Source organism: Calidris pugnax, unplaced genomic scaffold, assembly GCF_001431845.1.
Source record: "Calidris pugnax isolate Ruff unplaced genomic scaffold, ASM143184v1 scaffold109, whole genome shotgun sequence".
NCBI lineage: Eukaryota > Metazoa > Chordata > Aves > Charadriiformes > Scolopacidae > Calidris > Calidris pugnax.
The window spans coordinates 317,424-345,397 of NW_015090844.1; the positions used below are offsets into that span (position 1 = coordinate 317,424).

At 39.8% G+C, this 27,974-nt stretch overlaps 1 protein-coding gene across 3 annotated transcripts in view; it reads right to left on the minus strand.

Moving 5' to 3' along the window:
• The window catches only part of PRUNE2 (prune homolog 2 (Drosophila)), a 109,256-nt gene that overhangs the window by 14,554 nt on the left and 66,728 nt on the right, over positions 1–27,974 (minus strand). For all 3 annotated transcript variants that reach the window (XM_014942657.1, XM_014942656.1, XM_014942658.1), the window contains exons 7-10: positions 14,838–14,917; positions 13,725–13,925; positions 8,017–8,193; positions 1,780–1,882 (exon numbers count right to left, since the gene is read on the minus strand). In XM_014942657.1, coding sequence (XP_014798143.1) covers positions 1,780–1,882; positions 8,017–8,193; positions 13,725–13,925; positions 14,838–14,917 — 561 coding nt within the window. The remainder of the gene's footprint in view (positions 1–1,779; positions 1,883–8,016; positions 8,194–13,724; positions 13,926–14,837; positions 14,918–27,974) is intronic.

The following is a 27,974-nucleotide window of genomic DNA, read 5'->3' on the forward strand; positions in this document are numbered from 1 at the left end:
GTGGATCTGCATCATCTAGAAGTGCTTGAGAAGATGCTGTCTCAAGAGTTTTCACTAAAACTTGACTCTTCAATGGCAGTTTTACAGGATTAGTCAAGGTAACAAACAGGAACAAGATAACTGGAAATGTGAAGGGAAACCAGAAGGGAAAGTAACTGGAAAACTCATGAACAATTGAGGACAGTTGTCAATCAGAAACTAGAGTACTGCAAGTGCACAATTATCTATCAGAAATATGCTATATTAAAAATGAGAAGAGATTTAGTGATTTGTAGGTCTCTCCAGACCTCTATATAATTCAACAGTAAAGAATTTGCAAATATTTAATCATATGATTATCAAATTTAATCAAATGATACGCTGTAAACTGTTGCACTCCTATTTCAATGCAATTAATAGGGCTACAACTGAAAGAAAGGGGTGATCTGATCTTCCCTTTTCATGCTCTCTTACAGAGAACCAAGAGTCTATAAGCCTTCAAATCAGCAGAAGGTTCACATCCAACCTGAGCTCTCTTATATACTACCATCCCAGAAAAAGATGGAGAGTTATAAAATTGACTTTGGGAATATCCTCAAGCGATGTGGAAAAGGTTCTTAAGGCTTGAAAAGGCTTTCTCTGCAAAGTCCATTTACCACTAGCTCTATCTGTGAACAAGGGTCTCGGGTGATGTCAAAGAACAACTACTTAATGTCACTCACAGTTACTCCCAGCTTTGTTCCCCAGTTATCAATTTAAAACCTCTGCAGTGATCCCTCCCCTCTAAATCACTGGGCATTGTGTAAATCAGTTACTGTAGGTGACATGGGTGTCTACGAGGCTCTAACACAAACGCTAGCAGTTGGTCTGACCTGAAAGTAAAGCACCCAATCTTGTTTTTCACAAGTAGACACAATGTAGAAGGCACTGGCTGTCACCAGTGCCTGTCACCACATGCATCTTCAACAACTGGAGTTTTAAGGAGACTGGGTCTGTGATCTTGGTGCCTTGTAAGCTGCAAATAGCAAAAGCCAGGCCTCTGCTGGCTTTAGAAATTACTTAACTGGGTTTTAGCACAGAAAATGCTGGAACAATTGATTTTTTAACAGCTGTAAAGGGAAGTAGCCGGAGGCACTTCAGGGAGTGCTGCCTTCACAATTTTTGGCTGCCAAACCACATTGCTATTAGGAGTAATTTTCCTGTGATAAATTTGGGATCATGTGGCCAAATCTGCGTCCTGTGCAACTGGCCCCTGCCACTTATAACAATCAGAAGCAGCTGGAGTCAAGAAAAATACTTAAGAGCTGTTTGTGTCAGCAACTGTCATTTATCCTGTATTTTTAAAACAAGTGTCACAAAATGGTCCTGTGACTCCTAAATACAGCCACAACACACATTAAAAGTATGGTATACATCATAAGAATATATAATAAACAATGAACAGCGCAACCCAGTCTGGTGGCCTCAGTCCCCACTGACTGTTCTCAGCTAGGGCTGGACATCACTAGTGAAACAGTGCAATGATTGTAGACCCAAGAAGCTGGAGATACTGCATTCCTTGACGTGGGAGACAATACAGTTAGATTTGGTCCTGACAAATATGCCTTCATTTGGGAGGGTAAGTAAAGAATACCAAAATAATACTCCACTGAGCAGTTTATCTGAAACTGCTGTTTTCCTTCAGATCACTCCCCTTCTAATGACCAAAATTACCTCTTAATTAAAGACAGGATATCTCTCATTACATAATTCTAAGTATTAACTCGAAAGACTCTGTCACATTGTTCCCATATCACTCACAGGAAAAGATTTTCCATGACATAGTTGTAATCCGTTCGACTGCTGTCTGGCAAGAAGCATGCTGCAAACACAATGATAGCATTCAGGCCATCACCATAGTATCCTGTGGAAAAAACCAAAAAGGCATTTTTTATCTTTGTCAAAGGCTCTTAACAAGATAGATTTTTAAAAGAAATCTGAAAGTCCTGGAATAGAATGGTTATGTCTATTGCTGAAGAAGACCAAAAATGTATGAACTATCAGCAAGCGATATGGAAGTAGGACAGTTAGCTGTACTGAATTTCTGAAAAACACAGTTATCACGACTATTAGTAAACTTTTTATAGAGACCAGCAAAAAAATCTATTCTACTTTGTAAGTAATACAATCTTATCTAAAGTCCTGGTTCATTGCTTCTCTACAGCTATCATGCGCTGAATGCTCACCTTAGACTACGGAATAAGGGGCTAAAGAAAATACTCTCCATTTGTTATCCTGCATCTTTAGAAGGATTGTTCACAAACTCTCACGGTCCAATCCCAGTTGGCTTGTGCAACCCCACTGACCTCAGGACATCACAGTTATCACTGCACCCCAGTATACCTTAAAAGCTCCTGGGGATTGGTTAAACCCTTTGCTCCAAGTTTTGTATAGAATACTTTTTCACCTTGAACACTGCAGTTATCCAATCCTGGCACTCTCTGGACTGCACCACTGCCTAATGATTGCCGTAAACCCTCAAAGTTGCAGTACTACTGTTATGGGGTCCAGGACAGTTGCTTGCTACCCAAGAGAAAATACTTCTTTTTCATGATGGATTAGCGCTGGTTAATCCTCCACAATCCTTTGCAGCTGCTACACATTTCTCTATTATTAATAATAAATACAAAACACTCCTTCATTTCAGTTGAAAGTTTTGTTTGAAAGATATATGCAATCAGGAGGCAATTTATAAAGATGCTGTAGAAATCAATGACGCACAGAAACCGAAGCTGGATATAGTCAGAAAATGACTTGAAGGCCTTTAAAAAGAGGCTAGGAGAAACCAATCATGAGGGACAGATGATAATGTTTGTGAAGGAAACCCTGATTCTTCCTCAGAGAGAGGAACACATTCCCGACAAAATTAAAGGATAACACTGGCACCTATACAACACTTTCATAAGGAGATTTTAAGACTTCTCCAGTGGTTTTTGGATACTAGAGAGCAGTATCCAAGACTAACTCAAATACTCATGGAACTTTTTGCATTGTAGCCACCCAAGCAAAGCAAAATTCTCTAAGATAGTGACAGAGATAATACACAATCCATCTGTGCTAAGGAGGGAAGAGTGACAGACTAGTTTGTTTTCTCCTTTCTCATTCAACACCTAAGCTGAGTCTCAGCTAGCTGAAATAAGGATAAGGTGGCTATGCCAAGGAAGTAATTTCTTACATAGCTTTGTAGATAATCTTCAAAGAATCCAGAATCCCTGACAATATGGGTGCTTCAATGCACTTGCCCATGAAGTCCTCCAGGCCAAGGAGAACCATAGCTGATTAATTTCAACACTATCCCAGTCATAAGGATATGCACAGAAGGGCTCTTAATTCAGGGTTCTCAGTTGTTCCTTAAAGGCCATGAAAACACCACTGCTTCCCCAGTTACGAAGGGGAGCAAAGGAAGGATAAATCTCTGAGAGAAAAATAGGCATGTCAGAAATAAGTCTCCTGCCTTGAGCCATATTGTTTCCAAACACAAAGAATAAATAAACCACGCAATACACTCGATCAGTTAAACACCACAGCATCAATTAACTTCATACAAAGCTCTCTAAAAATACGATATAGAATAAGAACAACATGATGTGAGCTGTCTGTTCTCCCTGAGCAAGCTTGAATTCAAACTATTCTATTGGCTATTTATCTGGTCGAACTCTGTTTGAGGCTCACGTTGGGCACCAATAAATCTGTCGTGCTTTTGGCCAGATTGCCCAATCAGAATGACAGATGTCCCTTTCCCCCCTCTCAAAAGAGAGGAGAGGAAGAGATAAGGAGATTTACAAATTTAGAATGAACTAAACTACTTTAATGAAGTATTAATATAAAAATCAAAAAGGAAATAATGAAATCAATACAGTATATAAAAAACCGATGATGATGTCACCAGCAGGCACTGGGAAGTCCCAGACTGGACTCAGCAATGGATGGGAACTGTATTCCAGCTCTGGAGTCAGAAACGCACAGATTGGGATCACAGGCAGATGAACTGACAGGGTCCTCTTCAGATGTTGGCCATTGAAGAAAGAGAGCTGACCCTTTGATCCCTCAGCTTTTGTACTGAGCATGATACAGATGGGATGGAATACCCTGTTGGTCAGGTTTGGGTCACCTGTCCTGTCTGTTCCTTCCTACAGGTGTGACCCCTCTATGCTTTTTCCATTTCCAACCTTCCAACGGGGCAAATAACGAAATTGGCTGACCTTGGTTGTTACAGCAATAAGTATAAGCAAGAGCCTCTCTGCATACCATTCCCTGGCATGAAGTACAAACATTGGTCTTATCACTCTGAGAACGAGCAGTTTTCTCCACAATATGCTGTATAATGTCAGAGAGTTAAAAGAGGCCCAGCTAAGATATACAAACACTGAACAGAAAATTGGTTCTGTTGTACCTCAAACCGCAAAAGCAACCTGCTGAAGGATTATGTTGGGTTTTTTTCTTTCTGAATTTAATTTGGTAGATTTGACAAAATATAATACATTGGATAAGCTGATAACACGTATTACTGATGGTAACACCAACACTGGGTCGAGAATGCTGCTAGCCGAGACCTTATCCACTGAAGAATTATTTGGACACTGCAGGAAGCTATTTGTCCTTAGTATTTTGTCCTTGCATGATCCTGGCACCTCTTGTCTTCCCAGCACTGTGAAGTAGCCCTTTTTCTGGCGCTCAAAGACCGAAGGCTAGCTAATCTACAGCTGGGCTTCCAGATCTAGAGAAGCCACTATACAACGGCAGTCCAGCATATGTCCACTGCCTTCAGTCCCACAGTGCCGTGTTGCTTTCCATCCTGCTGGAGGACATGGACAGCAGAAGAGTTCAGGACTAGGGTTTGAGTTCAAGCCAATGTGGATATAACCACTTCAAACCATGTGACGTGGCATGGTGTGTCATAACTCCAGCTCATGTTAGGATCCAGTACACATGAACAGTGTATCTATAGTTACATGTGTGCATTACTGACTTTGGTGTCCCAGTGAAGATGTCAAGGTCAAATTCAAAGAATAGCACTGCATTCTCTAGCAAGGATGTACACAGGGAGGGGGAAGAAACTCCAGTCGTGTTTTCAGCACCTTCACCTTTTAAGAGTTTGACATGAAGGAACATACCAGTCTTCTCAAAAGAAACAAAGAGAAAAGAACTCCACCTCCCACACTCATCACTTAATATTAATCTCTGCTACATTTCCATCTTCTCAATGGACCTACATACTTTCAACAAGGCAGTACTCACTTCACCTATCCCATCCTAGCTCATCCCTCAGCTAAATCATTACGGACCAAAGCAGTATTTTTTTCCCCCCTCAGCTTTACAAAAAGGCAGGAGATTTCCTTCCTTCCATAAATTTAAAAATCTGTAAAAGACAGGACAATTTATATCATGCTGCCGTAAAGCAATTTGTGCAGCTGGCTCAGGAGTTTGGCAGTGTGAGCACATCGTGGCAGGTGTGTCCACTAAACTACACAGCACTGTTTGCAGTTCATGTAAAGCAAAACGGTGATGTGCAGATGCCACCTAAGAGCACACAGAAGAAAAACCCACAGAGAAATCTAAGCCACTTTTTCTTACACATGCTTGTAGACAAGAAATATTCACCCAAGGGAGAGGTGCTTTTTAAATCATCACCCAAAGCCAGTAAAAGCCATTTGCCCCAATTCCCTGTCAGCCTATGCAGAGACAGATTGCAAAGAAATGTCTCCATCAGCATATGTGGAAGGCAATCTCACACCTAGACTGCCAAGTCTACTCTCCTCTTTCCTGTTTTGTGGCTACCTTCTAGATTCTGCACTTGCTGTTATCTGTCATTTGGCAGGGAGGAATGTTCAGTAGATCACTGAATCATCAAGAGATGCTTAACCTGACCTGCAAATAACTAATTTTAGCCAGAATCTGTTCTTAATCTTGAGGTTAAAGGAAGGATTTCTGGCTCTCCAAAGCACTCCAAAGGTACTCAACTATTGCCAAAGGGAACATCATACAGAATAGGCCTAGCCACCGGACTGCAGAAACTGTTCAAGCTGTCTAAAGTTTTCCTCTGACCCATGCATCAAAATGATTTTATTTTTACATCTTCAGTCTGCCACTTCATAAACAAAGAATGTAATCTAGTCCTTAATTCGTTTTGATATGGCTAGATTTCAGGCAAAATTTCTAGGATATCCAGCGGTGGGCTGAAACTTATCGTTACATCCCACACCATTTCTTTTACAAGGGCCAAGTTACTGAGCAGCACCCATTCAAAAGTAAAGGAAACATAAAGTTTGTTATGAAAGATTTGAGTGATCTAACAAAACAAGATGTCAGACATGCAAAATTTGAATCCTGATTATTTTACACTGAGAACCAAGCTGAACGACCTAGACTTCCATCGATAAGTGCACAATATTATGTACTGATGCACAGTTGCCATCAGAGATGCGTGCCACTAGAACCAGTCCTTGTTCAGCAGTCAAGCAGTGCTCAATTAAAAGCAACTTCTCCACTTATTAAAATGGACCAGTATTTATTTTTCTTAAAAGCTGCTATAAATTCATACATCAGCATCTAGTAGGAACTGTACATGACAATTTTCACCACGAATGTACCTAGACTAGTGTACAGCATACAAAAACCATATAAATAAACACCATCAGCAAGGCCTCAAAATATTTTATGTTTGTTTCCTAAATTATGCCATCTGTGTCTGTTTGCTAAACTGTGTCTGAGGTGTCATACATTCATAAATCTTGGATGTTGTTGTTATAGTGGGAAAATGCCTGGAGGTTTAAACATCTCTATTAATTCTGACTAAACCTTCTGCACACTGGTCACTGTGAACATCTGCAGGCTAGCATTTAGCTGCTTTTTAATGTAAAAGTGCAAATTTGAGGACCACATCCTCAAGTAATATAATTAAGCGTAATTTACTTATGTCACTTTTACCAGATAGCAATTCAAAACTGAAAATACACTGGTTAACAATGGTTTACCTTTAAATGATGTTACGGATCAGCAACATTCTGACAGAAGCATCCTCATACGAACTCACAAATCTTACCCCTGAGATGCTAAGTTACTTCGCTCAGTTTTTGCAGGAATAGAAAAACTCATCCTTACTTAACACCCTACTTAACAGCTGGCAAACAATGTCCCCCAAACATATAGAATCCAGAGATACTCTAAACCTGAGACAGCATGGAAACAGCACTTAAAAAGCTTTGTTTCATTTCCTTCCTTCACTGTCTATTTATTATTAAATATTAGTATTATTAAATATTAGTAATATGTATACATTTGAATTAATTTATACAGAAATGTGCTAGCAACGCCAGAACTACAAATTATCTGAGGAAGTTAGGGAGCAGATGAGCAAAGCAGACAATATACCAAGTATATGAGGTTCACTTCCCTACTGTAAATGTTTTCTTTGATGTGTTATTTGATAACCATTAACAAATTGCATGAAAAAAACATATTAAACAGTTGCTGGTGAAATCCTATCTGCTGACAACTATAAATGGCAGAAAAATAACATAAGGAGCTTAGCCAGATGAATGGAAGCCCCAGGGAAAACTCTTTTTTTTTTTTTTTTTTTTTTTTCCAGTCTACTTGTTTAGATCTGTCATTCATATGTCATTCAACAAATCACAGAGCACTATACTTCCTTGTGCAAAAGCTTCTGCCAAAATCCACAGAATAAAGTTTTCAATTTTTTTTTCTATAAGACAAAAGTTTTTTTCCTTACTCTAAGACAGTTTGAGCCTACAATGACCAGATTGTTACTGACACATGTATATCAGTTTATTTGTTGCTCCTGAAATTGCTTTGTGTTTAAAATACTCATTAGTTGTTGTCACACTGAATTGAAAGCCAGGTTGATTTCAGCCATGGATGAAAAATAAAGTCTCCCTCCCCTTGCCAGTATAATAACTGAACTAAAATAGAAATAAATCATGCTCAATAAAGTATGATTTTTTTACATTAAACTAAAAATTGCATTCAGGGTTTTCCTACCTCCATGTGAAATGACCTTTTTGTAAGGTTCAATGACTTTCATATCAATCCTTTGTTCTTGTTCTCCAATAACCACCGTTCTCCATAACCTGTTGTCCTCTCGCTCCTCTTCAGCTGTGTACTCTGGAATTGATTCAGACTCCTCCTGGGAAGCATCCTTAGTAGCAGTCTGCTCTTCTGAAAAATAAAATTGAATGTATTACGTCTTCCTGTAAAAGCTCTAAATATTTTCTCTGTTACACATATTTGAAACTGATGACTGAAACCAACTGCATTTTTGCTGCATCTGCTCTGGTATAAATAAGAGCAGAATTTGATCATTTTACAGTCAGTAAATGAGAAGTTTTGGGATTTTTTCAAACTTTTTATCATTATGAACATAAAAAGAACAGCACCAATTATGACTATGCAGAATACTGCCACGGGATTTTCACATTTGTGCATCCAGTTAGTTAAACTAGCTGCTTACTAGAAGTACTGCACCGTAGGTCTCTAAAAGCCTTCGCGTTGCAGTTAGAAGAACTATACTGAAAAGCAAAATAGGGAACTAAAAGTGAACACACTGATGCTTCTTGTCTAGAGAGAAATTACCGCAGAGCGACAGCTTCTCGACTTTTTCCACATTTGTCTCCAATGTCTTCACATCTGGCACAAGCAAATATGAAGGATGCCCATATTCATCCGCTTCAGTTGTGAGATAATGCTGACTTCTCATATACCTTAACTGCAGTATTTGCCTATTGATGTTAAATACCAGTGCCCTCCCAGAAGAAGAGCAGCCAAGCAATCTGGCCTGCTCATACCAGCACCCGTGAGAGAACGGTACGTGAAGTCCACGGACACAATTATCACAAGGGAAAAAGCTGCATGGCTGACAAGAGACTAGGAAGTCACACAGCACAGCCTCTCTGCTGGATACTCTTGGTTTGAGAAAAGCTGTGAAGTAATTAACAACATTCACATTTCTATTGCACACTGACAAGATGGCTCTTAACAACAAATTTAACTGCATTCCAGTTCTTCAAACTTAATAGCCAGCTACAGTGAAAGTGATGTGAAAAGCGATTCTGCCCACAGCTGGAATTATTTAACTTCTTTCTTTCTTTCTTTATTGTTACAACATACTGGTTTTTTCCATTGGGAAAAAAGAAAAAAAATCTCTGTTTTATACTATTATTCTTGCTTGAAGCACCTGTGACTTGCGGCTATATGCATATTATTAATCTATCTTCATAGTACATATTTTACACATTTTATGCATTACACATGTTTGAAGTAAACAAATAAAACAACTGTTCTTTTCAAAGTATTTTTCTGGTTCTGCAGTCGTAGTAAAAGCAGAATTTGACCATGTAAGTCAGTAAGCAGTGTAACAGTAAACAAAGATACAGTGAAATACATGATGACATACATGTGTGTACATGAAAAGCTGATCAGACATCTTATCTGAAAATACCAGAGAGATTTACAAAAGTCAGGAATAAACTCAAAGTTATTTTAATTGACAAGAAGTGAAGAACACAATGTTTCATAGAAGTCCTCAAACCTTTCTATGTTGGTTTATCTTGGGCTGCCTCTTTGATTAATGCTGCAAATGGAAGTATCTGATCCTTAAAACACATCAGTTTACCTTAAGAATTAAAATTACTATCTTTATAAAATCAGAAAAAAAAGATAGTATACTGTGTATATACCACATATGTCTACACATATAGAACCTACTAGAATATACACAATATGTTCAGACTATTTGTAAAACTGATTTTTGCATTAAAAGCCATCAATAATTCCACCAAATTTTTTAGAAATATTGAGTTCTTCAAAGCACACAAAAAAGCTTTGAACGTTTTAAATATTACATATATTAAGTTGAGCATACATTTCTTGTTACAGTAATACTAATGAAGTCTGAATTTCTACTGCTGCCTGTCTTATATTCTCTGTCCTTAGTAAAAAGTATTCTTAGCGAATGATACTGATGGAAGGTCATCCTTTCTGTGGCAAGTTCTCCCAAGTGCAATAAAAGCTGAGTCTATCACCAATTCTTTTCTTTACCTGATTTGTGCTTGCTGGAATCTTGCAAGAAATCAACAATATTTTACCTCCTACCTCATTGTCTTATCAGCCAATGAGTTATAAACATATTCAAGTAAAATTGTATTAGTAGTGGAAAAAGGGACGGAAGATCAAGAAATACATATATGTGCATATATAATGTGACCACATAACCCTTTTTTCTTAGGAACTGCAAATAAAGGGAATTTGAGGAGATGGAAGGCTAGAAAGAAGAACAGACTGCAAAAGATGATTTTTTTTCAAGTATACCATTTCAAATTGATTTACTAATTGCTGCTTAGTAGATTCGATATTGCAGAACCGAAGTACGTATTCATGCCTTCTCGGGGTACAATGTCATGATGTTTAATAATACACTTAGCATTCAGTTTTGAAATATTACATATTCTGTGACATTGGGAACAAGCTTACAAAATGCATAACACTGCTCCCTCCAAACCTAGATATATTAATGCAATTTTGTATGATGTTAATCTTGTAAAGGTAATTGTACTTGTGGTTTGGTAATTTTTTTGTTGTTGATGAAACTGCAAATGATGAAAAACGATGAAAAGAGATCCTGATAAAACTTATAGTGCCGGAATTGGCCAATTTAATTATTTTTGATAGAAATAGCACTAGATCACCTCTTCTTGAAGAAGCGTCTATGCTTTACTGCCTGTTGTGTTGATTTTGCAGAGAAAGATGAGCCAGTGTGAAATTCAGACAGAAAATAAACATCTGCAGACAAAACAATAAACACTCTTTTGCATTCCAAATAATGCTGACTGGGGGCAGGCATTCACCTATATGCACACATTTTTCAGAAAAGCAATTTTCATGTCATCTAATGTAATAATAATAAAAAGCTCATTTCAGAAACAACAGGAAGTTCTGAAAGAGAATGTTTAAATGCAAGGTATTAGTGCCAAAAAACCCCCTGTGAAACTGATGATTGACCAATCCCTAAATAAGTTAGGTGCCAGCTTAAGACAAGTATTTTAGTATTTCCACGCTCATCTATTTTCTTGCACATGGCAATTGTGATGATCTTCTTCATCGTTCTTTTAAACAAATGGGCTTCAATATTTCCTGTATTACAGTTTTCCAGCAATAAGGCGGACCCCTGAATCATGCCAACAGTCTTGCTTTTCTCAGTTACCTTTTACAGTTCAAATGGACGTTCAGGAGCCTGAGCTGAAGTCACAAGCTAAAACTCACTATTCTTTACAATCTTGACAGCTGTGTCTTTTCAGTATTTACTTCTCTGGGCTTGGCACAGCAGTCTAGAAACACTGATCTGTGGGAGATTGTGAGCGCTGGTAACAGCAGAGCACATACTGGTTAATAGCAGAATGATAGAAATACAAAGGTAACAAAGGCTATTTGCCATGCAAATAAACCATTCTGCACTAGCTCTTATGACTATGCTTTAGCTATCAGACTTATGTAATATATAGCCTACTTATTTTATTGCCGGCCTATTTTGATAAAATGTGATATTTTTTTTTCCTTTTCTACTCTGTGCTCCTGGGTCATCTACGTGGAGGACATTTTGTCGATTAATTATGTCTCAAATCACACTACACAACTGTAAAAATGTCACCAAAAAGACAGGCACCTTGAGTTCCTCTTCACTTAGGAGTTCAGGGAAACTGGTTCGACCTTGACAAAGAAATGAATCATTACGTGTAGAAAGCAATAAAAAAAGCTGGGGAGAAATCCTTGCCATAAATATAACTGCCACCAAAATCACTGGAGTTGAATTTATTTACTTGAGGGCTTAAAGGCAAAATCTGTTCCGCTGCTGACAGAATTTTTTGCTCTCACACAGTGGCCACAACACTCTAAAACTGCAAGCACACACTGCTCTGTGTGTGTGTGTGTGTGTTAGTTTTAACCTTTGCTACAAAAGATCCTAACCATCGAGCAACTCACCGCTGCGATCTGCAGATACCCATAAGGAAATTGGCCTTCTAATGAGAAGTGGCATTAGAGACGCTCATGCATGATTGAATACAAAGCAATGCCTCCTTAGCAATATCACTTGAACTGATGCAACTGTTCTTGTATGCTCAAAAGACCATGCAATTTTTAAATTACAGTGACCTCACTAGCAACAGAGAATTTAAATGCAAGGGAAAATTCCATTTAAATTGATCCATTTTTGAAGATTTTTTTCTGTTGTAGATTGTAAAATGGTCACACTCATTTTCCCCTCAAATAACTTACGATTTTTATGCATTTATATTAGTGAATACAGTTCTTACATGGCTCTTAAAGTACTAGCAAGCAATGAGCATTAACACCCTACTTCGTACATCGTAAGGGTAAGTACAGGGAGTGAGACAGCGCAAAGCAACTTTACAGGAAGCATGAAATATCCATTGTGCACACTGTGTATACCGTGTGCAACTAGTCCTGCTGAGAGAGCATATTTAAATTGGTGGAATGAGGAATTCTGCAGCTCCATCATCTAAGCTACCTTTATCATGCCATGCGCACACCTTCCTGGTTTCAGCTCTCCATGGCTATAAAATGACTACCAACACTCTCACTACCAACAGACCTCTCCACAACGCTGTGTCTACTTCATTTACACACTGCAAGCTCTTTGGTGCAGATTATGTCAGCCAACATGCTTCACACAAGGTTATATGCCCAAGTGCTATAGATGTAAGCGTAATCCAGAGCTGGCCAGAGCTGCACGAATGTGCAGTTCGCTACAGCGTTCTCCACAACAGACAGCAACTGCCTTCTGCTTCTTGGACAACTCTTTTCAGGCAAGTCCTAGCATACTGGACAAAAACAGGACTTCGAAATTAATTCTCTCTACGTAGCTCTTCTCACTTTATTTGGTCAGCTGTACTATTTCTTTCACAGAATCACAGAATCATCTAGGCTGCAAGAGACCCTCGGGATCATCGAGTCCAACCATCTACCCTACTCTACAGTTCTCCCCTACACCATATCCCCCAACACCACATCTAAACGGTTCTTAAACACAGCCAGGGATGGTGACTCAACCCCCTCCCTGGGCAGCCTATTCCAATGCCTGACCACTCTCTCTGTGAAGAATTGTTTCCAAATATCCAGCCTGAACCTACCCTGGTGCAACTTGAGGCCATTTCCTCTTGTCCTGTCTCCTGTGACTTGGGAGAAGAGACCGACCCCCACCTCTCTACACCCTCCTTTCAGGTAGTTGTAGAGTGGTAAGGTCTCCCCTCAGTCTCCTCTTCCCCAGACTGAACAACCCCAGCTCCCTCAGCCTCTCCTCATAAGACTTACTCTCCAGACCCCTCACCAGCTTCATTGCCGTTCTCTGGACCCGCTCCAGCACCTCAATGTCTTTTTTGTGGTGAGGGGCCCAAAACTGGACACAATACTTGAGGTGGGGTCTCACCAGTGCCCAGTACAGGGGGACAATCACCTCTCAAGTCCTAAACCTCTTGGGTTTCAGCTCTCTGCATAAGCATTTCTTTACATATGGGAAGAAAGGTTGAAATATAGCAGGCAGTAAAAATATCTGGACTCCTAGCATTAAGTCTCAAATGCTTTAAGCATATTCATAGCCCGACAGACATGAGACTTATCACGTAAGCAGTAAAGAAAGAGAGAGAGATGAGCTCTACATTTTCATTCTAGAACATTACCTTGCCCAGTGTAATCAAAAGAGTCTGCTTCATCAGGAGTGTCAAGGTCGTCTACATTGATGTCAATTTCATCTGGAGTATCCAAATTATCATCAGAAAGAATAGACCCTTCACTCTGGTCCAAAGAGAGGTTGATATTTGGAGCAGTGAGCTTTATCCTTCTGGGATGGGAACCGTTAAGATCAAGAGAATTGGGAGGTTCTGAAAAAAGAGGAAGAAAAAAAGAATTTAATCTCCTCCGCACACAAGTAATCTGCCAGATACTTAAGAATCACCTTCAAACACACTGGGATAGATCAATTTTAGTAACACCAAGCCATTTAAGACCACTTAACATAAACCATAAATATCAACATTAATATTTAGAAGAATAAAACAAGCATCTACAGCAATGGCAGATGTAGCTATGAGCTCTTAAATGATGCAAAATCCAGGTTTTCTTGCAATCCACAGACGAAAATGAAATCTTGGACATGCTCTGACCCAGATTGTTTAAGAATTTAAGCAGCAATACGCAAATCATTTTAGTTGTGAAACAAGACATTGGCGAATCCTAGAGAAATTTGTATGAGTGTAATGCCCTGTAAGTATTTCTTATACACCTGCTGCTATTCAAATGGTGATGATTTGCAGGTAGCCATGTCTTCAGTTTTAACTATACAATATCTTATTCAACACAGTAATAGAAATAAAAATACCTCTGAGTCTCTTAATGGGTCCTAAATAAAAGTAGTCTTCAACGAGGCAAAAGCTAGGCATGGCTTTGCCCCTTGCCCCTGCACTGTGTGGCACTTTTCAAGCTGTTCAGTCTGAAGTATTCCAATACTAACTTAGTCCACTTAGACAGCAGTCAAATATAAGATAAATAATAGAGATGACTTAAACATCGCAAGGACTAAACGAGTGATGATAACAATACACAAGAGAAAATGGCACACTACAATTATCATTTCTCAAGTGAAGAAGCAAATTGACTAAATAAAGCGAACTGAACACTTTTCCTGTTTAACACTGAACTTATTCTTTACCAGCACAGAAACATCCTTCTCACTGCATAATTAAATGCCAAGGGAGTAAGATATAATTAAGAAAATGAATAAGAGCTTCTCTTACCGGGTCTCATCTCTGTGGAACTGGGGCTTAATACACCCTCAGAAAAGGGGATGTCCATTCCCACATCCTCTTGTACCAACCTGAGAGGCAACATACAAAACAAAATCTTAAAGAGATGCAGAGATTGACCTGATATCAATACAGCTCATGCGTTCTCATACGGAACTGCAATTTTCCTCAACAAAGACAGTTCAGAAGTCTGATCAAAAATTGATGTGAGAAATGAACACAGCTGTTGTAATTCTGCTGAGCAGTTCTTACCCCTTATTTATGCACATCTGCGCTGCCTTCGGAGACTATAGGTCACACATAGCCATTTTCACTTGGATCAAGACATAGCACTGAATAATAACAGGCTCACAAACAGCAATGCTTCTCACTTTATACGAATTTAGTTGGTCTTTTGTCATCTGGCAAACCACACACATCGTTGCAGGGAGCTTCAGCTACTCTTTGCAAACTGCATACAATTAAGAGTTCCATAACAGTATTTTCAGTGCTGTACATACAGTTCCTGTACAGCAAAAATGAGACCATGATACCACTTCGTACTTTAGAGCAATTCTGACCCAAATCAGTCATTTTGTAGTACTGGAACAGTTGATGTTCTGCATTGAAAGACTACAGGAAGCAGAAAAGTGAGAACCAAAACTACATTACAGATTTTCAAAGACTAAAATGTTGCAACATACCCCATCTACACTCAATTTCTAGGAAGAGACTAAGAAATTACATTTAACATGCCTACATAAGACAAGGAAAAGGCATTAAGTGGTGAAAATAATAACAAAGGTGTTCGAACATTTAAAGCAAATTTACTTGAACTGTTTTCACGTCTATTTTCTATTCAAGTATTTTACAAAATGCTTGGCTGGAGGATGGTTCAGTTGCAGATAGGAAACATTTTACATTTTCAGGACACTCTTGACAGCTTCCAAAGGATTTGCAGTAAAAACGTATGACTCCAAAAAATTGCAAAAAATTTTATCAGAATAATTATAGCATTTTTTCTATATTCCTGTTTCAAACTCTTTGTTTTTAAAAAATAGTTTATTTTTTTCACAAAAGCTGAAGAACAATTTTTACACTTTGATTAACAGAGCTGTGATTAGAGTAAAGGAGGTAATTGTATATAGATTATATAAAACTGTGTACATGTAGGCCTGCCTGTAAGTGAGGCAAAGGCTTCACTGTGCTTAAAGTTGAGAAAGCTCCTTACCATCAAATTCCCAATACAGACATGCAGGCGAGTGAACTCCCACCTTTACCATGGGGCCATAGAGAATACAGACAATATAAAGCTAGGGTCAAACATATTTTGTGCTGCTCAACTCATGATCAGGCCTTGTCTCTCAATAAAAATCGACACAAATTAATTGTGCTAATTTTACTAAATTTATCTCTGCATACTCTAGAGTACATCTTTCACAAATATGGAGATTAACTGCCTAATGATTTCTACAAAACATGCCAATTCTGGAATATGTTTAATTACTGTCAAATAACGTTTGAAATATTCCTTCTCTTTGGACACTCAATAGAATAGTAAAGAAACTTGGTCAAAGTGTCCTGTTCACGAATAAACGGAATGGCATGTAATGGACCATTTCCTTTTTTTCTGCTCTGTAGCATCATCTGTGTTCAGAAGGTGTACAGAAAATCGATACACAGAATATCATCACAATTTACTTAGAAAATGTAAATAAGTCATTAGAGTCTGTGGCTTTTTTTTTTTTTGGTGTCTGTTCAATTAATAGTAAGTTATGTGTAATGAAGTCTAATTTATTCATCTGAATTTAGCAGAGACAAATCTGAATTCTAATGAAGAGCTGTAAGTAACAGCTGAATAAGGTAAGCAAATACAGTGTGGGGAGGCTGAAAACTTCTAATCCAGTTTAAATTAAGATTAAGATTTTATTTGGGGCTTTATTAAGCTTTCCAAACACAAAACTATGAAAAATTCTCAGATTGAAGCAGTTTTGGACTACTCAGAGGATGACTTATGGGTACTCAAGGGTGTATAGTTTGGCTAGACAGAACAGGGATTTGATACTCACTTATAAACCATTCATTTATAAAATCTCCTACAGCCTTATCACACCAAATGACAATCCCTTTCTGAACAAGCCTCAGAAACCACTGCAGGAAATTATTTGAAAGGAAATGTTCTTCTTTCAAATTGTTTGAAGAGTAAGCTACAGGAGGACAGTGAATTTTCCAGCTTTCTGTATTGAAGAGAGACAATATTCTCTGCATTAAGCCTGTAAAAATGTTTGAGCAGAATGAAGATCATCTTCTCCTCTCTATGATACAAGCATGACTGAGCTTTATATAAAGAAACAATGACAGTTATCATCTGAAAAAAGCAATTTCCCACAAGTAATTATTTCACAATTTTGAGAGTTGCAAAAAATTTCTGCAATGTCAGGGACAGAATTATCATAAGTCATGACATTTCTAGGATTGCCTCAAGACTGCTTTTCTCCCTGTGGCATCTTTATCTTTCATTTTAAAGTGCGTATGTAGTTGGATCTGGCATTGCTGCTTTCTCTAGAATCTCTTACACTTTCCCAACATAAGTTTCACATGTTTTTCTGCTTTCAATGGGACCATTACAGCTGAGTTAAATCAGAATTTTATATTACAGTTGTGTTTACAAGAATGCTACATTTCTAGGGGATTGAAAGATAGATGTGTTTCATATCCTTTTGTTTGAATTTCTACTGAAATACAGCTACTGCTACAGGCAAGATACTAAAAAAATACCCTTGGCTTAGTGATTAACAAGTAAACAGTACCAAAATTTGCCTGAGAATCTCAAACTATATTTTGATGGCACAGTGTTTTTAATGTCAATAATCCATGTTGTTCATATTGGCATATTTGATTTGGGAAGTAAGAGTCTGTGGTCCTGAAGGATCTAGGACAAGACAGTAAAAAATCAGTTCAAGCCCAGTTACCAAAAGCACTGCTGACACAAAGTAATTAATTATATTTTCAATCACATAAAAGATGGTATTACCTTTCAGAAACGTTTTAGCTGAGAATAGATTTCCTGCTTATTTATTTATTTATTTATTTTAAATTGTGTCAGGTTCTCATTTACTGTCAAATAAACAGTCAGCAGGCTTTTCGGAGAAGAGGGACTCGGACTCTGGAGTTAGTTGTATTTTTTCCAAATCCCTTGTGCTTTACCCAAAGAGATTAAAGATTTCTTGCCAGACATACATACTCTGTATTCAGTGAGAGTTCAGATTTTTTAAAAGCCATAATTATTATTTGTTCATTCATAAATTAATAGGCAATACAGGCATCTTTCAAATCTGGTGGGTTTAGAAAGCCAGCCACAAAGCATGGCTTCTTTGACACTGTCCCTCAACATGTGGCTCCAGACTCCCATCAGTGTGAGAAGCAGCAACATATAGACAAAGTTTGTTTTCTACTGACATAGCTCCCCATTTTCTGATGAATTTTGAGAGCATGCGACACTGAGTAGCTCGACACCTTCCAGAGTAACTTTTGCCCATGCACAAGCTCTCAACAGATCTCAGCAGGAACTCTAGTAATGAAAGATGGACTGCAGAAACTTAAATTAAGCAACTACCTCCTCTTCCTTTCCCACACACTACTTAACATACATCAAAAATTGGGGCTTACAAAATTCCTCACCTTCATACAAGTACAACTGATGCAATGAGTGATGTGGCCAAAAGTATTAGAAAACATTTGTTTTTTCCTTTTGATCATAGAATGGCTTAGGTTGGAAGGGATCTTAAAGATCATCTAGTTCCATGGGCAGGGACACCTCCCACTAGACCACATTGCTCAAAGCCCCATGAATGCTCCTTTTTGAAGGAGTAAATTAAGCTACTTTAGAAAGCTCTATTCTAATCAGGTATGATTTACTGGATTGATAAAAAAAAAGGATCTTTCACTCAGAACAGAGGTCAAAGTCAAGTAAGCTTTTTGTATCATAAATGACTTCTTTTTATGTGGTACACAGACCAGTCATTTAAGGATCAGCTGCACTGGGAATCAAGTTACTGCATATTTGCTTTGATAATTCAGGTCTACATACTTGTTCAGAAGTAGCTAAAAAAATCCCTCTTTCTCAAAGGTGTATCAGAGACAGACACCAACTTCTTATGAAAGGAGAAGAGGGAGGCTGGAGGCTGAAATGCTTTCCCTGCTCTTTCTTGGTTCAGACATTCCTACAGTTCAATAAATTAATAATCTTTAAATAATTCTTAGTGTCCTCTCAAATCAGTATTTCTCAGACTAAAAGTTATCCTTCATGACTTTTCTAGGTACAGCAGCGTTCTGCTATTTTGGAAAGAACAGCTCTGAATATTCACAGCAATATGTCATAATCCCTATGGGCTGTGCTGCCTCACCCTTGTGTCATATGTGATATATCACCACTTTCCCAAGCTGCTCTGCAGCTATTACATATGAAGAATTTAATTTCTTCAGTCTGAAACAAATAATCTCTCCAATGGGTTGCCCTGAATGAACACCTACAACCCACAGAAGAGAGCAACATTAATCCAGTGGTGACTGTTACCCTTCTAAAGTGAATCCTTCCACTCCAACCCACAACTGGCTCACCAGTTGGAATTTAAATTATATATATACATTTTCCAGACTTCTGTACTCAGCAGTGCAAAGTCTAATATGAAGTGGAGGCAAACTGCCAAACACTTTTCCTAGATATGTAAATCATGTTTTTTCCGTGCTGTTCCCTCTGCATACAGAAATACTTTTATACTTATTTTTTTCACAAGACGTTGAAGGTTTTTATAAAGTTTAAAAGCATGATTAGTAAGAAGATTGACATGGATGAAATCACCACAGTTGATATTAATACAGGCTTGCTTTGGAAACTATACGGGAGGGGGGGAGGTGAAGTACAATGAAAAGGTTATTCAGAGATTAGACATCTGGCTTTTTTCATATTCTCAAGTTCCACACATTACGCAAGTACACCCTGGTCTGCCACGAAGTAAAAGTCCTGCTTATAGCCCTCAGTCTCACTGGTCTGCAGTGAAAAACCGAGCTGTTTCGATGAAGAATGCACGAGCTGGGAAATTTCAGGAACGAGAAGGAGGTTGAGGGAGCTCAAGTTCCTCCTGGAGTGGGTCACTTCTGCCGAGGACGGGCAGCACAAAGTACTTTTCCGTTGCTCCCCTCCCTTCCCCACCCTGCACCGATGCCCTTGCGCAAGCAGGGAGACCAGGGAAGGAGAACCGAGAACTTGAGGAATCGGACGTGACAGGGCAGTATTTTCCTTGGAGGGTATGAAAAAGCCCTTGGCGTCCACCCAGTGACGCCCGTCCACTGCCTCTCAGCGCGGCTCCATCTGAAAGCGCCCTTATGATGAGGCAGGGTGAGGTGCTTGGCCGAGCCAAGGGCCAGAGCACGCAGTACCTTCTGTGAAACCATCTCTGGCCTTTCCCTTCCCCTGCCAGGGGCAGCCTGCTGATGATGGGTCTCACGGCGTGCTGACTGCTCCACCTGCAGGATGCCTAACCCCTCCTGGGCAAAACGAGAACGATCCTCTTGCATACTCAGGAGGCAAGAAAAAGCCTCTGGAGTGGAGCACGAAGCAAATCTCTAAGCACCCCACAAATGGGAATTTACACCAAGGCAGACGTACCAATTTACACAAAGTGTTTTCTTAATTGCTCTATTCCTCTCCAGTTTACAGTTCTTTGCTACAGAAATGTATATGAATTTAAAGCCACAATATCTCATCAGACAGCTGACTGACAAGGGGTGTTTTGCTTTCATCCATCTCTAGCTACTCCAACATCCGCCTCACCTCTATATAAGAGACGAGCAAAACCTATTCTGTTATCACAATTAAACACTTGACAAGTTATTCCATTTTAAGAACAGAAACTGTTTTGATGTTATGCATTTATATCCAAATAAAACATCTTTCCCTTTCTTTCATATGTTATATATGTGTGCTCCAAGCTTGTGGCTTGCAATTGCTTTCCATTTCTGTTCAGAAAAAGCTAGAGACCAGAAGTTTGCAGATCCTTGTATGTTTTTAAATAACAGCAAGTATCTACTTTCTGAAATCCCTCTTTCTTGGAGTGCCCAGAAAAGACACAATATAGCAATTCTTTCCTTTGTTTTAAGTAGAGGATGGTTCTTCTGTTATAGACACAACTCCATAAACTATGTTATAACTGAGATGTTATTTCAGAGACCTTTAATGCTAATGGACTAATAACAAATCCTAATTTAATGTGCATGTGTTTTGATGCTCATCATTCATGTAAGATGGGAAGGAATGTTCGACAAGTCAGAGAACTGTTGGACATACTTCAATATCGATTAAAAAAAAGAAAAGAATAAAATAAAATCTGACAAAATATGGCCTTTAGTCTGAAGAAAGTTTGATGAAAATACAAAGAACGAAACAGAGAAAGAAGCCAGGAGCATTAGTTCCCCAAAAACCAACTGGATTGTGCACTAAAAGAAGAAGAAACCCACTAGCAAATGCACCCACTAAAAACACACCCTGTAATTACTTCCTAAAACTAGTCCTTTGCTAAAATACTTCCAGAAAGCAAAAATTTCTACAGTTGCTTATTGAGAGATAAAGAAGACTGCAGTGTGAATTTTTTAGGTTCAGCAGAATTAATGATGCCTGAATTGTAGAGGAGTATGCAACAAATCTAAGCGACATACACTGTGCAGGATTCAGTCAATATCCGTTAGAGACTACGGTTCAACAGCATCCACATACCAAGAAAATGAGCATATTGGAAGGAATCCACTCCAGGATATCCGAGACTTGAAAAAAGTCATTACACAGCTGTGTAAAATAATCATACTGTATACAGGTGACTTGTAAAAATGGATTAATTTTATAACCTCCCGAGAGCTGCATTTAGCAACCATATGTTAGTATACTGAATTAACTGTGTTTCTATTGCTATTTATTTGGTTGCTCTTAATTAAAAATTAGGTCAGGAATAATCTATAGACTGAGCATTGGAATTTACGCATAGCATGAGACTTTTCTTCTCACCTCTGGATGCAAACCAAAAAGTAGGCAAAAAAAATATATTATCTGTGGTGCTTTGTTAGAGCCAAAATCTGTATTAATCAAACATCTGTGTAAATGATACAACTAATTGTTGTCATATTGCTGCACAGTAGATAAACACATGCTGATGTTCCCATTTTACAGAAAACCACTTCACTTACTTTCTCAACAGCCATAGAACAAACCATTGCTAAGAATTAGTAAGTCACAACTTCCTAGTTTTTCGTGCTTCACTCTTCAGATTTAAAGCTTCTTTTACTGATTGAACTGTTACTTGATGTTTTCCATGTGCTGACTTTTTACTCTCTTTTCAGCAAGTTGGATGAAAAAATTAGGTATGTCTGTAAGAGGTAATTTTCTTTCTGTAGGGAAGTCCTGTATTCTAGCCAGAAGATTTAAATTGCTTGCATTTCAGTATGTTAACTGAAAACATGTTAATATTATTGCTTTGAGCCACTCAATAAATTTTTGAACTATTCTTTATGAAAATGTTTCCTAGTCTCCTATCAACTTTAGTGTTTACTACCTGCTCATCTAGCTGTCTCTTCCCTTGTTCCTCTTCTTAAATCTATACCAGAAGCCGGGATTTTTTTCCAGGAAGCTACTCACAGTAGTGGGCTCTCCTGTCTGCGCTTATCAGTTTAAGGCTGCTAAAAAATAAGAGCTGCTATTCTTAAGCACACGTCGTGGCTGCTTCCACTGCTGCTAGGCAGCCACAGGCTGTCTGTCCTGACTCCTTGCCAGCTCCCTCCCTGCGCAAGAGATGCCGGCAAAGGCAGGGAGGGATTCAGGGAGCCATGGAAGCACACGTCTAAGTAAATACACGAGTGATAATGGGATTCACCAGGGTATTTCAGCAACGCATATGCCCACGGATGAGGAAGGCTGATGGAATGAATCCAGGCCTCCAGGCTTCTTCAGTTCTCCGTGACTTCCAGCCACGTGGAATAAAAAGGCTTCGCAATATAGAATGAGGGAAATTGGATTTAAGTCCCAAGCCTAGATGTCTTATTGAAACAGAGTTTTTGGAACACAAGACAGGCTGATTGCTGCCTGCAGCAGCTGCCTGAGCCCCCCAAAGTCTCTTCCTACAGGTCTGTCACCAGCAGGTCATAGGACGCAACGTGAAAGACAGTGCAAACAAATTATCAAATATTTAATGCCTTATCTTCTCCTTTCTCTCTCCCCAAGCATTATTAGCCACCCACCATTCAAACACTGCTCACAATCAGTCCTTTCTGGGGCTTTTCAGAGCTCCTTATCACCCAAGTATTGGGCATTTCCAAACGGTATTTACCATACCTTGGACAACAGCTTTATGAGTTAAAGAATCATTCTCTGTTACAGAAGAAAAACAGACAAATTAACTCTGAGATGGTCCATTAATGGTGAGTTCCTAATACATAATGCCTAATAACCTTTGGCTTTTTTTTTTCTGAATCCTTAGCATTTTATAACATCTTATATATGCCCCTACTGATGACTAGCTGACGCTGAAAAAAGACTGGTACAGTCAGACCCCAGTGGCTTCACTTTGGCATCCAGAAAAAAAAATAAATCAGGTAGGGGTGAGAAAAGAAGGCCACGTGCAATTCAGGCAGCTGCAGACTCCTAGTGACCCACCCCATACCACATAACAACTCCATGGCATGGATGTGAAGAGGAGGCAAATCTTTAGGGCAGTGTTATCCTACCCACGAAATAGCACTGTCTCCAACTACACCTCTTACAGGCAAGTGCAGAGCCACACTAGGCATTTCCTAGTATTACCATCTTAATAATATTCTCTTAACTCAGTGTTTCGTGTCCAAATGCAGGTAGAGAGTAACAAATGCTAAGGTGGAAATAACATGCCACGTGACATCTTCTGCTCTGCTTTGGCATTGCATTCACATGCCACCATATGGTCTTGCCCTCAGAGCAGGGCTCTCCTCTGTTATGTGTCTAGCTCAGCACCGCTTAATCTTTACTGAGCCAGTGGAAAATTACTGGAATTAATAACACAGAGTTGGGAGCCTGTGTGATGGGTGCTCCTCCATCAGTGCTGGATGATCACAAGGTCTGGACATGAGCTACATAGGTTCAGAGGAGTATTAGCATTTAGAAACCTTGCTTAAACTTATCTGATCTCTCTGCTCTTAATAAATGTTGTTAATATTCTACAAATAACATCTAGGTGATCTGTTAATCAAGAACCACTGCTGAACAAACACTAGAAATGCACTGTAACTGAGTAATGCCAGCAGAGAAAGTAGCAGTTAAACCAATCTGATGTAAAAGATCCTTAAGTTTAACCTGAAAATATATTTTGTTTGAAAATTGTAATTCAGAAAAATTATTTCAATTCCAGGCCTAATCACAGATCTGGGACCTGATCCCCACCTTCCACTTTCATTGAGCAACTAATTATTCCTTGAGAAACCTCAGTTTCAGTTTTTCTCACTATAAAACCAGTTTTCCTTCCAGCATGTGTGGTTCACAGTGACTGCTTCCCTGCCATACTGTGCTGACAAGACCATTCATCAGAATACCTGCGGCTCCAAATGATGCAATTGGCACACGAACAGCACTTGAAAAAGCAGCGTGCACCTTAAACTCAGTGCAGCCATCTGCACTTTCAGGAAATACGCTCATGCTTTTGGGAGCAGTTAACAGGGTAGACCTTGCAGGATCACAAGCAGAAAATCCTGATACAGTTTTACATTCTATGCCCTGCTGAGCTCCTCCAGTGCAGTTGTGACAACTCCCCTCCTACTATTTTTACAGTCTACACCTTATCAAATACATTTTCTTCAAAATGAAGACACGCTAAAATGCCTTGGACTGCTCCTAACCATTAGTAATAACCCCTAGTTCTGCAACGGAGCCAACTTCTCAACTCCAGTGGCTATTTCCTGTTTTCTATTTGGCTCCTCTGTAATAGTATCAACTTTCTGCGTTGCTTAATGGATTTGTTTCTCTGCGTGTATGAATGCTGACACGTATAATGATGACAACACTTACTACCATATTATACTAGCTGGAATCAAACATTTTAACAAAGTATTTTACAAGAGGGGAATTCTGTCTTGCTTGCATGACTAAATGTGTTTAGGAATGATCTTCAGATCTGTTAATCATAACAACTTACCCAACATCAAGACAACAGATTTGTAGCACTTTTAATTATCTGTTCATTAAAGCATTAGGAGTTTTTCTAGCACTTCTTTGATTTCAGGTTCAGCCTTTGCACAATTTATAATATGCTGATAGATATATCAGAAAAGATATATGGCAAGATTTTTTCCATACTGTATGACTTCTACCTTTTTCTCCCATCATTATACTTTTTCTCTGGTCCTATTTATGACTTCATTCCTTATCCTTGTCAAACAACTTGTATTCCTTCAATACCTTAAATCTTGTGAATGTATTCATTTTCTCTTTTCTTCTCACTTCTTTGTCCCTGTACTGCCCAACTGCCATCTTTCCACGTTAATGTAACTATGATTTCACAACTTATGATGTTCAATGTCATTATAACCTAGATTCAGATCGTACCTACAGAGCAAACCGACAAATGACTAACAGCTACCTTTTCCCTATCTTGACTATAACAGAGCTAAAGAAATGGCTCTAAAAAGACCGTGATGTTAAACTGGAGTATCTCTTAAAGCTGCAGTTGTGAGAGACGTTAATAGATAGCAAGTGACAATGCAGAATATGGAGTGGGGATTTTAACTGGGAGATTAAAATGGAAACACCCTACTGGGTGTAAATTGGTAACTGAAAAGTTACCATCCGTACTGGGTGATTTGCAACTTGGGAAAAATCACAGAATCACAGAATCTTCTAGGTTGGAAGGCACCTTAAAGATCATCTTGTCCAACCGTCAACCTAACTGACAAAAACAGACTCCCACACAACAAGGAGCATCATCACTAAACCATACCTCCCAGCACTTCATCAATCTCCAGGGATGGTGCCTCAACCCCCTCCCTGGGCAGCCTATTCCAATGTCTGATAACCCTTTCAGTGAAAAATTTTTTCCAAATATCCAGCCTGAACCTCCCCTGGCGCAACTTGAGGCCATTTCCTCTTGTCCTGTCGCCTGTGACTTGAGAAAAGAGACCGACCCCCCCCTCTCTACACCCTCCTTTCAGGGAGTTGGAGAGAGCAATAAGGTCTCCCCTCAGCCTCCTCTTCTCCAGGCTAAACAACCCCAGCTCCCTCAGCCTCTCCTCATAAGCCTTATTCTCCAGACCCCTCACCATCTTTGTCACCCTTCTCTGGACCCGCTCCAGCACCTCAATGTCTTTTTGTATGGTAGGGGGCCCAAAACTGGACACAGTACTCGAGGGGGGGCCTCACCAGTGCCGAGTACAGGGGGACAATCATCTCTCGGGCCCTACTCGCCACGCTGTTCCTGATACAGGCCAGGATGCTGTTGGCCTTCTTGGCCACCTGGGCACACTGCTGGCTCATGTTCAGCCGACAGTTGCCAAACACCCCCAGGTCCTTTTCTGCCAGGCAGCTCTCCAGCCACTCTGCCCCCAGCCTGTAGCGCTGCCTGGGGTTGTTGTGACCCAAGTGCAGGACCTGGCACTTGGCCTTGTTGAACCTCATCCCGTTGGTCTCGGCCCATCGACAGGAAATACCAGGCTGAAGCAGCAACATTCAGGAACGAGGTGAGAGAATGGGGCTCCTCCTCCCCTGACATGATCCACTCCTCACAGACTACAGATCAGGAAATGCAAGGGCAAGGTTAGCTATACGCTCTACTGCTTTCAACAAGCAGGCAAAGGTCTGTCCTGATGGCCTGCTGTCCATCAGACAGCTCTTTTTGAGTTCGTGGCCAGTGTTTTCTGCTCAGGAGAGTGATCTTGTTCTGGTAGGGCACAGGGAAGTCTGATTTGGTGCCGTTTTTCACAGCCGCAATGGCTATTAGAGAAGACCGCAATCTGCAGAATGTGCTAAGAACAAATTTGGAATATCTGAATGGGTTAGTACATAAAATCCCATAACAGCTAAGCCATTTCCTTCAATGTCCAAAGGAAAACCAATTAGATAAACTAAGAAATTGGTCAAGCAACTGGGCTGTCACTCCCATCCGCCCCTCTGCCTCTATCTCTTTTGTTGTTGCAGTAGCATCATATTTTTCTGGATACTTGTAAAGGGTCTGACAGGAAGTATCTCCAATCCTGAGGACACTAGAGTGATAAAAATAGCTTTACCAATATTTGCAGGTGCTGACAAAATTGTATTCTTGCCTATACATTATTTCTTGATACGTTTGAGATCTGCATCTTTTGCCTGAATAAAAAGACAGTGGCTTAAAGACTGCTGGTTTTTTTCTCTCTGCCTTTTTTCTCCCAGCATATTACAAGCTGTTAAATAACATTGCTTTCCTGATGAATACTACAGAGATGCCACAAAACCTCAATAGACTGCTTGCAGCAGGATCTAAGTTGTTTAATTAGTGAACTTATGCAAAAGTTAGACTTGTCTCTAACCACATGAATTTTTGATAATATTGTCCAGATTTATGCAAGGCCAAATAGCAGCTAGACTCATCAAAGACAGGAATAAGAAGGCTATTTTAGACCTTAGCACTCCCCTGCCCCACAAGAGGTAGCAGTGGAGAGCATGGGTGAGAGTAGTGGGAGGAACACAGCAGCCCTGGGAAAAAGGAGTTTTTTAGCAGGGTAAGGATTAGTGTGGTGTCATCCCCCTGCCCACTCCCACCATTGCCTTACTGCCTCCTGACCATGTTGCTAGAGATCTGTGCATCACCCCTATCACCCCTTTCTCATCACAGCTCTGCTTTCCAAGAGCATCAATAAAGATAAGTACCCAAATTATATCTCTGCCCCCTTCCCCCCCCCCCCCCCCTCCTCCGCGCGCACGCACGTACGTCCCGTGACGTCGGCACGTCACGCTGTCCCGGCGGCCGGGCCGGAGGAGGAGGAGAAGGAGGCGGCGGGCGGAGCGGGAGCGGTGTGAGGCGACCGGGCCGGCGGGTGAGTGCCGGGGTAGGGAGGAGGAGGTGGAAAAGGTGGTGGAGGAGGTGAAGGAGGAAGAGGTGGAGGCCGTCG